General features: G+C 60.8%; 2 protein-coding genes across 3 annotated transcripts in view; one reads left to right on the top strand and one right to left on the bottom strand.

Moving 5' to 3' along the window:
- Positions 1–456, bottom strand: part of STX8 (syntaxin 8) — a 95291-nt gene extending 94835 nt beyond the window's left edge. Inside the window, exons 1-2 of the mRNA XM_027471681.3 lie at positions 314–456; positions 118–217 (exon numbers count right to left, since the gene is read on the bottom strand). Of these exons, the coding sequence (XP_027327482.1) occupies positions 118–217; positions 314–330 (117 nt within the window). The 5' untranslated portion in view covers positions 331–456. The remainder of the gene's footprint in view (positions 1–117; positions 218–313) is intronic.
- Positions 457–3624: 3168 nt separating this feature from the next.
- On the top strand, positions 3625–12077 carry LOC101796952 (TBC1 domain family member 24). Of its 2 annotated transcripts, none has more exons than XM_072025904.1 (7): positions 3625–4508; positions 6166–7204; positions 7400–7558; positions 8103–8166; positions 8978–9073; positions 9432–9708; positions 10192–12077. In XM_072025904.1, the coding sequence occupies exons 1-7, from the start codon at positions 4397–4399 to the stop codon at positions 10335–10337; spliced, it is 1893 nt and encodes a 630-aa protein (XP_071882005.1). In that variant the 5' UTR covers positions 3625–4396; the 3' UTR covers positions 10338–12077. The 2 variants fall into 2 exon arrangements, with proteins under 2 accessions (XP_071882005.1, XP_071882004.1); XM_072025903.1 differs by having other exon boundaries at positions 4357–4512.
- The last annotated feature ends 361 nt before the right edge of the window (positions 12078–12438 follow it).

Raw genomic sequence — 12438 nt, 5'->3', positions numbered from 1 at the left:
GGGATGCGGCCCCGGGCACCCGGCGGCCTCCAGACCCCGCCCGGTGCCGGTGATGCCGCTGGGACCCCCCCGGGCCCCCCCCCTCAGCCCCTCAGGGCCCCCCCCCCCCCCCCGTACCTGTGCCGGGCTCTCCCCGCCCCGCTGCCGCCGCTCCCTCTCCCGGATCCTCTCGGCGAGCTCCTGCGCCAGGCGGCAGGCGGCGGCGTGCTGCGACAGCCTGCGGACAGCGACAGGACGGGGACAGCGCCTCAGGGACAGCCCCGGTGCCCCCCGGCCCCCCCCCAGCCCCGCTCCCCCCCCCCCCGGTGCTCACCAGGGCTCCGCAGCCATCGCGGCCACCCGGAAGCGCTGCGCTGGCCGCGGCCGTCACGTGACGACGGAGCGCGACGAGGCCCAAACAACGCCGGCTCCGCCAAACGCCCGCCCGCAGCGCCGCGGAGAGTGGGGGGGGGGGCGCGGGGCAAAGGGGTGCAGAGAGCTGCGCCATGCACGATGCAAAACGCAGAGCTGCAGGGTGCAGGAGGGCAGGGTGCAGTGCTGCACGGTGCAGAGTTGCAGGGTGCACGGTGCAGAGGTGCAGGGTGCTGACTTCAGAGGCGCACAGCTGCAGTTAAAGTTGCATGGGCACAGTGCAGAGCTGCACGGCTGCATGCTGCACATTGCACGCTGCACAGGTCGTGGTGCACGGGTGCACGGTGCTTAGTGCAGAGAGCACAGGTGCACAGTCCAGAGTGCAAAGGGGAGTGCAGAGAGACAGCTGCAGAGGTGCAGGGTTCAGTGGTGCAGAGCGCAGGGTGCAGAGTTCAGAGGTGCACGCTGCAGAGCTGCAGGCTGCATGGTGCATGCTGCAGAGTTGCACAGTGGGGGTGCAGAGGTGCATGGTGCAGTGCTGTGGGGCACATGGTGCATAGCGCACGGTGCACAGTGCGGGGTGCGGAGGCACAGGGAGCAGAGGTGGGGTACACAGGGCATGTGTACAGTGCACAGTGCACAGCCAAGCAGTGCAGATGTGCATGGTGCACAGGAGTGGGCTGCAGCAGTGCAGGGTGTGTGGGTGCTGGGTGTGCAGCACGAGGTGCAGAGGTGTCAGGGGGCAGAGCTGCACAGCTCCGTGGTGCTGGCTGCGTGCTCCATGGCGCAGGGTACAGGGGCGCAGAGCACGCAGCGCAGGGGTGCAGTTGTGCACGGGGATGTGGTGCAAAGAACAGAGCACGGAGCTGCAGGACGCACAGATGTGGCTGTCCCCAGCTGTGCCCCAGCCCTCGGGCTGACAGAACAACGCACACTCCCATCAGGCTGCCCAGTCCTCCCGTCCCCTCGTCCCAGCCATCTCCTCCGCCAGGTGAGATGCTATTCCACCTGCAGCTAGGGTCCCCTTGGAAACCTTTGCAATCCCCTGGGTGCTACCAGGGCATTCGATGCTTTCCCTAGGGCCCGGGGGTCGCCGCTCTCCCCCCTTCCCCAGGACAGGTTCTGCTCACTCAGCACCGCGGTGTTTGTGCCAGAAACATTGGCAGGGAGGTTTATTTGTATAACGCAATCACTTCCCTCTAATTGCTTCTCGGTTTCATGACGCCCTTCTGGTGTGCAGGAAGCGCTGCCTCCGGTCGGCACTGCTGAGGAACACAGAAATCCTTCACGTTTCCCATTTAGCTTGTATGGGGCCACCTACAAGCTCTCAGCCCCGGCCTTGCAGCTCCGCAGAGCACCGCTGCTCTCTGACTGTGCCCCACGCAGCACGGGGCAGCCAGGACGCTGTCAGGGCACCTGGATGTGGCTGCTGCCATCACGTTATCATGGTCCGGATCAAAATGCTCTGAAGCCATGGGGCATGCTGTGCTTTGGGGTTTGGAAGAGCAGGATGGGGAACGGCTGGGATGCAGTCAGACGGCAGAGGAAGGGTGGGGAGAGCCCCGGTGTCCCCCAGGCCGTGGGGACCCCAAGCTCTGGGGCTGAGCAATGGCAACAGGAGGGCAGTGACCCTGTGGTCAGGAGCTTGGCCCTACACTTTGCTTCCTCCCCTTGTTCCAGGAGACAGAAGGACGAGAAGAAGCTGTTGTTAAATTCTACTCCGAAGAGAAACAAGGTGCAGGGACCCACATTTTGGCCGGCTGGCTGGAGCCAAAAGGTGCCATAATCACCTCAAGAAGCCCCATGTGGCCTTCCATAAAAACCCAAAGTACACCGGGAGGCACAAAAAGAACCAGCTCAGCTCATGGGGCCGCTGCTCAGAGCTCACGGTGTGCCCGGCCCCGGTAACGGCGATGTGACCAAGCTGAGCGCCGGCCCCTTCGCTGCCTCGGCCCGGCAGGCCTCAAGCACGGGCTTCCTCGGGACCCGCAGGCTGAGAAAAGAGCCAAGTGCACAGAGCTGTTAATGTGTTTGTAAGGGGTTTTTGCAGCAGCTTGGAGTGGCTGTAGCAGGAGAAAGAGACGCCTGGGAGCGGGCAGAGCGCACTGCTGGGAAGCCGTGGCACTGCCCGGTGCTGGCACCCTCAATATTTGGGCTCCTTGGGGCCCTGCAGTGAGGCCACTCGGGCTCTGGTGTTACAGCAGCCCTCAGCCACGCAGGGTTTGGTCTCCTCCTTGCTGCCATCACTGACGCCAATCCCTGCAGGTACGGGCAGGAGTGCAGGTGCCCTAAAAGCAGTGGCAAGGCAGTGGCAGCGATGATTTATGGCCCCCATAACACAGGGCTGTCACTGCACCTGCCTCGGTATTGGCACGATAATGTGTCACCTTTCTGGACCGCTGCAGCTTTGCTCTGGGCACCCCAAGGTCCCTGGGCACCCGAATCCGCAGGGGCTGGGCTGTGCAGGCAGCTTGCATGAAACATTTATGGCCCCCAGCTGCGCGGCTCGAGGAGGCAGCGTGGCCTCTACATATTTAATTTTTTCTCCATTAAAAGCAAAGGAAATGGCAGAGCCACATCGCACGGTGCCTAATCCGCTCCCATCTCCTGTCTCCACACAGTCACGGGGGCCGTGGGGTGCTTCAGTCTGACCCAGAGGCAGCGGGAGGCGTCTGCTGCTCCAGGAAAAGCACACGGGGAGAGCGTGGCCACCAAGGGCCTGGGCAAAGCAGCAGCACCAGGTTGGGAAGCTGCAACACCAGGTTTCAATGCAGCCCAGTGTCTGTCCGTCCCACCACCACCAGCCCGGCACCCCCAGGTCCCCGCAGCCCCTTGCCCAGCTTCGTCAGGCTGAGCCGTGCCGCTTGGGCCATGTTTTGGCACGTGGAGGTGAGGCTTCATCCACAGAGGTGACACTCTGTGGGGCAGCGCTCCTGCTCCGCTGCAGGAGCCCCGGCAAGCCCTCAGGGATGTGCTGCGGGTGCAAAGGGGACGGAAGGAGGCGAGGCAGGGACCAGCAGCAGCTGTTAGCATGAGAGAAAAAAAAATACAATTTCTTAAGGAAAATATAGTGCCTTATTTGCCTTAAAAACTCCCCGCTTTTAAGTGTAGCCCGACCTGTGGGTTCACTGATGGTCGCAAGGTCCCTGAATGCTCCTCTCCTTTCAGCTGCTGCAGCTTTTCCTTGAGCCCACAAACGTTTGTAACCCTGCAAAACGTTTTGGGGCAAAGTCAATCAGTAACAACAGCTTCAAATGAGACAGACTGGAAATGCTGAAGTTCAGAAATGTGCTTGGAATTACCACATCTGGGGCTCCACTGAGTGGGGGGGACCCATCTGAACACCCTCTGCCACCGCTGGGGAATGCTGAAGCCTTGTGCCAGGTGCCTGGTGCTGGAAGCACTGGTGCAGCTCAGCCCTGATTCACCCCAAAGAAAGCGGGGTGCTTTGCTGCAGAAAGCCATGGGTCTCCACCACCAGCTCCTGTTTGCATCGCCGGCTTTGCTTTGTCCCCAAACCCCGAGGTTTCTCCTACAGGTGCTCCCCGAGCGTTGCACGCCGGTGCTGCCCGGCCCCGCGGCACCTGGCAGAAGGGCGTCATTTTGTCCTCGTGGCCCCAGCCTCTTGCTCGTCACCTGGTTCCTGGCACTCGCTGCTCACATGCCTCCACTTCTGCCCCCCCCGAGACCCGCGCAATCCAGCGGGAAGCGGCTGCAGCCCCACTCATCGTGTTTATGCTTCCTCCCGTCAAGGACGGGCGATTGCGCGTCCCTCCCTCGCCCCCTCAGCACCCTCCCCGCCCGGGAGTGAATGTGAAGATAAAGGTTATCCCTGGGGAAAAATAACCGTGGGGTTTAACGGCCGTGTTGCTGTTTTGATGGCTATCTCATCCCCTCCCCGAATAGGGCACAAAGGGGCGAGTGGGCACGGGGCCGCTCCTCCCCGTGTGCTGTTTACACCAAACACGTGCCCCGCGCACACAGGGCGCATTAAAAGTCAGGGCAGAGGCTGCAGCCGGCAGCGGGGCCTCCCCAGAGCAGGTGAATGCTGCAGGTGGGGCTCAGCCTGCCCCGTGCCCCCGGGGGGGCGGCCGGGGGCTTCCCAGCACAGCCAGAGCAGGGTGACGGGGACGGCGATGGCACCAGCACCACACAAGGTGGGTGAGTGCTGGGGGATGGAGGGAACCCAGGGCACCCAGAGCAATGGGGCTGGGGCAGATCCATGTGCCCAGCCCCACTGACAGCCCCGGGGTGTCACCCTGGTGTCAGGCTGGGGACGTGTCCTGGGCTGGGTGACTCCGGGTGACACATTTTGGGGTGGTGGTACCCAGGGCTGCCCTCCTGCTGCAAGTACAGGGGGGGTCTGGGAATCATGGCGGTACCTAGAGGTACAAAGAGCCCTGCTTAAACCCGGCTCTTCATTTGAGCCTGGGTTTTAGGGATGTAAGTGTGATGGAGCTGGGTGTGTGGCCCCCAGCATTTTCCAGCCCGTTGGTCTGCCTTCATTCCAGCCCGGCTGCTCAGAGCAGGGAGCCTGCCGGAGCTGGCCCGGGGCTGAGCCTGACCTGGTGCCTGGCCTGACCCAGAACCGGAGCTGAGCTGAGCCAGCACAGCATGAACAGAGCCGGACCCAGCCTGGGAGCTGTCCCTCCCCATGTCACCAAGCTGCCACCTCTGCGTGGCGTGTGTGGCTGGGGCCGTGCTGTCCCTGCGTGTCCCCTTGGGTCCAAAGCGGAGAGCTGGCTCTGCGCAAATCCTCAGACGGGGAGCTGAGACTCATCCAGCCCTGCTTAACCGAGCACATCCAGCACCATGCTCTAGGAATTAATGTGTGTGTAATCAGCTTCATGCTGCCAGTTAACAACTGCTCTGCACAAACCCCCCAGATGGCAACGTGCAGGCTTTGGGGCTGAGCTCCACGGGAACCCCAAGGAAAATGCCTCTGGTTTCTCCCTAGGAGGAGCTCAAACTCTGCTCTTGTGAGCTCACAGCCCTCTGCGTGCACCAATTCCCACCTCGGAGAGGCTGCTCAGACGTTCTCCAGCCCTCGCCCGTGGTTGCCTGGCTGGGGACTCAGCGGGTGCGTGGGGACGTGGGGAGCAGGGGCCGTGTTGCCGGCTGTCCCTGCCCCTCTGGCTGAGTCTTCTCCTCGCACACTGCTGCAGCTCAGGCACCTGAGCAGCCAGGGGCAGTTTATTCTGCTCCATCCATGCTCAAAGAGCCTGGTCCTGGACATCACCTCCTGCTCTGCCCTCGGGAGGGGACGTGGTACCAATGGTCCCCCCTGGCCCCACTGCCCGTCGGGTCCCCCCGAGCTGCCGACCAGCGTGGGGCTCTCAGCGATGCCCCAGGGCTGGCTCCTGGCTGGTGGTGGTGTAACACTGCTGTCCTGTGGCTGTGCCCGTGGGACAGGGACAGGGACAGGGGCAGGGGCAGGGACAGGGACAGGGACAGGGACAGGGACAGGGACAGGAACAGGGACTGGGACAGGGGCAGGGACAGGGACAGTCCCTGCATCCTGCAGCTCCCCAGCACAGCCGGTCACACCTGGGGAGGCAGGAGCTGTGCGAGGGGTGCAGAGCCCCATCCTGCTCTGGGTTCCCCAAAGGGACCAGCTGATGCCACCGGACCCGTGTGAGGACAAAGCCAGCAGCCTGGCTGGGCTCAGCCTCCTGAAACCCTTCCCTGTGCAGGGGGGAGAGCAGCAGCTGAAATACCAGAAGGTGCTGTAGGATTTCAGTGCAGTGTCAGGCAGGGTGAAACGCTGTCACTGGGGCAGTGAAGCGTGTCGGATAAAAGGTCTTTGTCCCACAGGGATGCTTGGCTCGTCTCCAGTCACCGTCGTGATCACGTCGGAGGCTGACACCTGGGACATCGATGCCGCCTCCTCCTGTCTGGGCTGCGGACAGTTTGTGGACTGGGACAGGATGCCAGAGCCGGAGCAGCAGGCCAATATCCCCGGGGACATCCTCACCCAGCCCCCCAAGGAGCTGAAGAGGCTGCTGAGAGAGGGCTGCCTGGCGGCGAGCCGTGCCCTGAGAGCTCAGGTGTACCACCGGCTGTGCCAGCAGGTCGCCTGCCGCCTCGTCACGCCCGACGCTCCCGTCTACAGGGACGTGGCGAGCCGGCTTTTTGGGAAGCACAGCGCGAGCTCCCACCCTCTGCCCGACTTCCTGGAGGGGTGCTCCATGCCCACGTACTGCCTCAACCCGGACGGGGTCACCGCCATGAAGAAGATCCTCATCTGCATCGGCAACCTTTTCCCCGACATCACCTACAGCCCCATCCTGCCCTCGCTGGTGGCTCTGCTGCTGCACTACAGCGAGGACGAAGCTCAGTGCTTCGAGAACATCTCTCGCCTCATCGCCAGCAACGCCCCCCACACCAGCTACATTGACCAGTCCTTCCTGGCCCACCGGGCCTCCTGCATGACTTTCGGGGATCTGGCCAACAAGCACTGCCCGGCAGCTCACAAACTGATAGCCAGCTCCTCCGAGAACGTCTTTGAGGTCTACTCCGAATGGCTGTCGTGGCTCTTCCACGACCTCCCCTTCGACTACGCCATCCGTGTGTTCGACGTCTACCTGCTGGAGGGGCAGAAGGTCCTGTACCGCATCGCCCTGGCCCTGCTGAAGCAGTACAGGCTCTCGGTGGCCTCCCCCGAGCTGGAGGGGGCCGACATCAAGGCGGACCTGCAGGCTTTCGTGCAGAACATTGCCGAGCACACGACTGTCGACAAACTCCTGGAGAGAGCGTTTGGCATCCGGCTGTTCTCCCGCAAGGAAATCTGGCTCCTCCAGATGGCCAACAGGAAAGCGCTGATGGAGCGGGGCATAACCATGGTGCAGAGCAGGTAAGAAGCCTGTCTGCTTGCCGGCGTGGGCAGATGGTGCTCTGGGGCAAAGCAGACAAACCCCGAGGTCCAGCAGAGATAGAGCACGGGGGGAGCTCCAGGCATCTCCCTTGGCTTTGGCCATGCCGGGTGCCCCATGGCACCAGCGGCGTGCAGGCACCCTGGCTCGGCACCCACGGGCATCCCCCCTTGCAGGCAGTCCTTCCACCTGGCCGTGGACATGCAGACCTTCAGCTCGGGCACGGTAACGGCTCAGGAGATGCGCATCATCTGGTCCTGGATCCCCGAGCGCTTCTCCCTCTCGCCCCCGCTGCTGCTCTTCTCCACCTTGGAAGACGGGTGCAGCCTGCAGAGGTGAGCATGACCTGCCCGGTGGCTGGGGTCGGGTCAGATGGGATGGGCTTAAAATTGCGTAAAGGCTGCTGATGTAGAAATGCAACATCTGTGGGACACGTCTGGGGTCTTCTGGGGGCACTGCGGGTTTGTTTCAACACCCTGGGTGCAGCCTGGGCAGTGCTGGCTGCGGGGAAGGAGACTTTTAGCAGCACGTCACACTGCAAGGCCACAGCAGGGATCGGGGTTGGGGCAGACCATGCTTGGGTACCCCCTGTGATGGGGAACACATCAAACCCCCCAGACCCAAGCCAGGAGAGCCTAAGTGCCACGGGCAATGCCCAAACCTGCTGCAAGCAGGGGGACCACTGAGGGCCATCTGTGCCCCCCAATTCTCCACGGGTGTTAATGTTGGGGCTTCAATATTACTGCCCATGTCGGCACCACGAGCGTGCCCCCCAGCCCATGAGGGGCGAGTGGGGTCCCACAGCTCCGTGCCCATGTGGTCACGGCTGCGTGCTCCTGGTCTGACCACACCAACCCAGCCTCCCTGTGTGCCCCCCAGGTTTTACTCCTGCTGTGAGGGTTACGAACCCACGGTGCTGCTCATAAAGACAACGGAGGGGGAGGTAAGTGTCTCCCGAGCAGGGAGTGGGGCCGTGCCGGGGTGGTGCGGGGAAGGAGGGCGGTTGGCTCCCTGCCCACCAATGTTGGCTCCATCACGGTGTCTGCGGGGCACCGGCACCAAGAGCTGCCCTAGACACTGGTTAAAGGGGGCACGTGGGGGTAAAGAGGAGCCCATGAGATGGAGAGGCCACGAGAGAGAAGTTTTTATTGGAAATTTAGGCTAAATCGTGAAGCCTTCGCTAGGCAGACTTTCCTGAAGTCAGCAGATGCTCTGCCTGAGCAGGGACTTGCTTTCAGCGCGCTAAATGCCAGGAGCTCTTCTTGATTGCAAGAGCAGCAGCACGAGGGAAGTGGAAGTGAAATAAGGACAGCTCTTATGGTATCTGAAAGTCATAAAATAGCTGCAGAAATACCTGAGCCGGGCCTCTCCCCAGGGACTCTGAGAGTGGCTCATAAACCCGTATTTTATCCTTGCACTCTTCATCAAGCAGCAGAGGCAAATTCTGCAAATTGCCCAGGCATCCCGAGGATTTATTGGCCACCGAGCCCTGATCTCCCACACCAGGCACTTGAGTGCGGTGAGGAGATAAACACTGCGGTCCCTGGGGCCTGCTGCGGGCAGGGAAAGGTGACTTATTCAACCTCATGCCCTGTGTTTTAGCTCGTTTTCTTCCTGACATCGTGCCAAGGAGAGGCAGAGCCCTTGCTGAGCAGCACACCCCAGCGATGGCCTCGATGGAGGCTGCTGCCGGGGGTCCTGGGGCTCACCCCAGCCCTGCTCCCTGTGACAGCTCCCTGTGCTCTCTCCCAAAGGTGTGCGGGGCATTTCTCTCCTCTGACTGGAGTGAAAGGAAGAAGAATGGGGCGACATCAGGCTTTTTTGGGACAGGGGAGTGCTTCGTGTTCACTGTAAGTCACATTTTATTTAGGGGTTTATGCTTCTGAGCTCGTCTGTCTTTGCTTTTTGCTTTATTTGTCTAAGGCATGGTGGCACCGAGCTGCTTCCTTTGCAGTCCCACCATTGCCTCTGAGCCCTGGCAGGAGGCAGCAGCACAGAGATTGCTGCGCTGGACTACAAAAAATGGAGAACTAACTTCAGGAGCATCCTAAAGGGATGACAGCAGGGCAATGCGTGCAGCAGGGGGGGTTTCTGCGCCATCCCTCCTCTGCCCCAGCACACAGTGTGTGGTCCCCAACCCGCCTGGCCAGGCAGCAATGGAGAGATGCCCCCAGGGCCGGGGCTCACCAGGTCTCTCCTCCTTTCCAGGTGCGCCCTGAGATGGAGAGGTACGAGTGGGTGTTCATCAAGAAGCCGGAGCTGGCCAAAGCCGTGCCGCGCTCACGCCAGCGGTCGCCTTCTCCCAGTCCCATGTCCCTGCTCAGCTCCTCCCCAGACGGCCGTGGCACCAGCTCCAACCACCTCGCCGTGCCCACGCCGCAGCGGAAAGGCCGTCTGTCCCCGTTCCTGGCCATCAGGCATTTCCTCCTGCCTTCCAAAACAGCCTCCATGTTCATGTCCGGCTCTCGGGAAGGGATCATTATCGGTAATTACCTAATGGCAGGCACCCCGCCCAGCATGCTGCTGCTTTGGCTGCAAAGAGCTCTCCCCCAGGTTAAAATCTGAGCTGCCCATGCAGGCAATGACCTCCTTCTTATGGGAGAAGTCAGGGAAGATGAAGTCAGCCCCGACTTCTCCAAGTTAGCAAGAGAGTACAGGGCTGCACAGGGAAAATGATGCTCCTTCTGGGAGCCCCATGTCCCAAACCTCCCAGCCAGGTTTGTGCCCTTGGGGCTGCTGTGCCCATCCTGACCCTTTCCTCTGCTTCATGCAGGACTGAGAGGACATGCAGGAGAGGAACAGCTTGAGGAAGGGCCGGGCATGGCCCCACAATCTGTCCGTGACAGGTCTGCAGCGTGGCCGCAGTAAATGGAGCAGGGAGCTGGGCATGATCTGAGACCTGCCCAGTGTCTCTGCTCAGGCAGTGAGGGGCAAGCGCGGATCCCAACCCTCTGGCATGATTTTACAGGTGGAGGCGGAGGCCAAGCTCTGTCCCTCGACGCCAACCTGCTCTGCGGACGCACGGAGCACTGCGAGACCTTTGACAACCCTCCGCTCTGCCAGGAGAACTTCAGGGTGCAGCTCTTGGAGGTGTGGGGCTTCCAAAACACCTAGGTCCTATGGGGCCGGCCCCTCACCGCACCTCCTGCCAAGAACGGGACCCCCACGGCACCAGCTGCGGCCCGGCCTGGCTGCTACGGTCTCCACCGGCAGCATCTGCTGGCCGTCCACACTGTCCCCAGCCGTGGTGGCATGGAGAGGGCCATGGGGTGCCACGAACGGGACTGCAGGGACACACGAGGTCCCCTGCCACAGCTCAGCCCCAGCCAGCTCCACCAGCTCTGTTCCTGCTCAGGGTGCTGGAGGGGAAGGGAGCCGGCTCGCTGCTCGCTGCCCTCCCCTGGCCTCTCTGTGGTTTGGGGCTCTGCAGCGAAGCCGCGACACCACGGCACAGGCAGCCTGGGGGGAATCCTGAGTCTAGACAAAATCCAGCAGCAAGGTGCAAAGTTCACCAGGACAACCCACACCCCACTTCTCACCCCAAGCCCAGCCCTCAAGACGTGTGCAGGATTTTTGTATCACCTGAGGTTCCCAGGTTTCACCTGGGACCAGGCACCGATCACCATCCAACACGGTGCGAAAGACTGCTTGTGGTTGAAATTGCTGACTGGAGATCAGCAAAGTGCTGCCTGGTGCTTTTGTGCCTGCAGCCCACCACAAGCCCCCCAGCAGTGCACCTGCCTTGTCATGTTTCCATTACACTGAAGGCCCATATTAGCAGCCAAGAGTTGATGTAAGATTGCAAGCGGTTACTATAAGCTTTAATTAATACGCCCTGATTAAATGGGTCCAGATAACACACGTGCCATTTTGAAATATGAAATGTGAACATGTAGGTGTTGGTAGGAAAGCCGGTGCAAGGAGGGTTGTGAACTATCAAGAGGTCATTCTGGCTGCAGGATGAGAGCACATCTCCCGTGTCCCAACACTTCCCATTTGTGGTTTTATCTTTCATGGATGCCATTTCCTGAGCTGTTCAGGGCAGGAGTTGTCGCTGCCATGGTGCTGGTGGGTCCAGCGATGCCAGGAGGATGTGGGGAGGAGCGGGCAGTGGCAGCAAGCTCCCACCATGGTCACTTACACAGCAGGCTTAGGAACTGCTTGTAGCCTTCGTTATATATCCTGGTAAGATAACGAGGTGAGGTGCAGGTCCCTGCTGCCCCACACCTGCCTTTGCTCACAGAGCTCAAATGAAACACAGCAGAGCTGCTCTCGCCCTTGATTTAAAGAGCTCTGCTAATTGTTCCTCAGTATTTCTTGCTTTCTGTGCTCATGTACTAGACTGCTTTCTGTCCAGCACAAAGTTCCCCTTGGGTGTCCCTCTTTCCTTCCACAAAGCAGTTTTCCCCCTGCACCCAGAGATGCACAGGACGCACGCGATGCCTGCAAACACAAAGCCCTTCCTTCGCAATCCAGTCTGGCCTCTCAGCAGCTGCTGGCTCAGGCTTCACCGTCTCTCTTGTAAAGGGCAAGAAGGTCCTGTCCAACGTATTAAAATACCAGCGACTGGGATCGTTCTGTGTGGGACACGGGTATTGGATGCAGTGGAAAAGCCTGCGAGTCCCTGTGACGCTGTGCGTGCCGATACCTGAGCTGCCTGCTGCTCCCAGCTGTAAATCACCATGAGCAGCAGCGTGCTTTTTACATTCACCGCCTGTCATCTGACGAGTGTCTTCGCCGTTTTTTAAAATGACGCTAGAGTACTTTCTTCTCTACACTTTATTCCATTACCGTGTAAAGTTCAAAACTCTTAGAGAATTAAAGAAAAAATAAAATAAAGAACATGCAGAGAGAGCAGAGGGGCCTGGAAGCTCAGGGGACTTGTAATGGGATATAAAGAGGTCTTTCATCTGCATTGTGCTGGCACTTGACTGCAGTAAGGTCAGCGGGGAGCAAACTGCTGCTCTCTGATGGCTGCTTGGTGGCCCGGGACAAACACGGGGACAGACGAGCGGCACCACCAACTTCACAGGTGCTCGAGCACTGGCACAGGCCGCCCGGAGAGGCCGTGTGGTCTCCTCTGGAGATATTGGGAACCGCCTGGGTGCCGTCCTGTGTGAGGTGCTCGGGGTGCCCCTGCTGGAGCAGGGATCCCACCAGCTGCTCCCAGTGCTTTGATCTCTCGGGATCGTTCTGTGCTTGCCAGGCACGGCTT

Source organism: Anas platyrhynchos, chromosome 19 (assembly GCF_047663525.1).
Source record: "Anas platyrhynchos isolate ZD024472 breed Pekin duck chromosome 19, IASCAAS_PekinDuck_T2T, whole genome shotgun sequence".
NCBI classification, from domain to species: domain Eukaryota; kingdom Metazoa; phylum Chordata; class Aves; order Anseriformes; family Anatidae; genus Anas; species Anas platyrhynchos.
The sequence above is the reverse complement of the archived record's forward strand: the minus strand, read 5'-3'. Positions and strand labels throughout refer to the sequence as shown.

Bases quoted from the DNA above. Each gene is read 5' to 3' on its own strand.
- LOC101796952 (XM_072025904.1), top strand. From the start codon at position 4,397: ATGCTGCAGGTGGGGCTCAGCCTGCCCCGTGCCCCCGGGGGGGCGGCC. The intron at 4,509-6,165 runs GTGGGTGAGTGC...TTTGTCCCACAG, and splicing joins TGGCACCAGCACCACACAAG to GGATGCTTGGCTCGTCTCCA. The intron at 9,709-10,191 runs GTAATTACCTAA...ATGATTTTACAG, and splicing joins TCGGGAAGGGATCATTATCG to GTGGAGGCGGAGGCCAAGCT.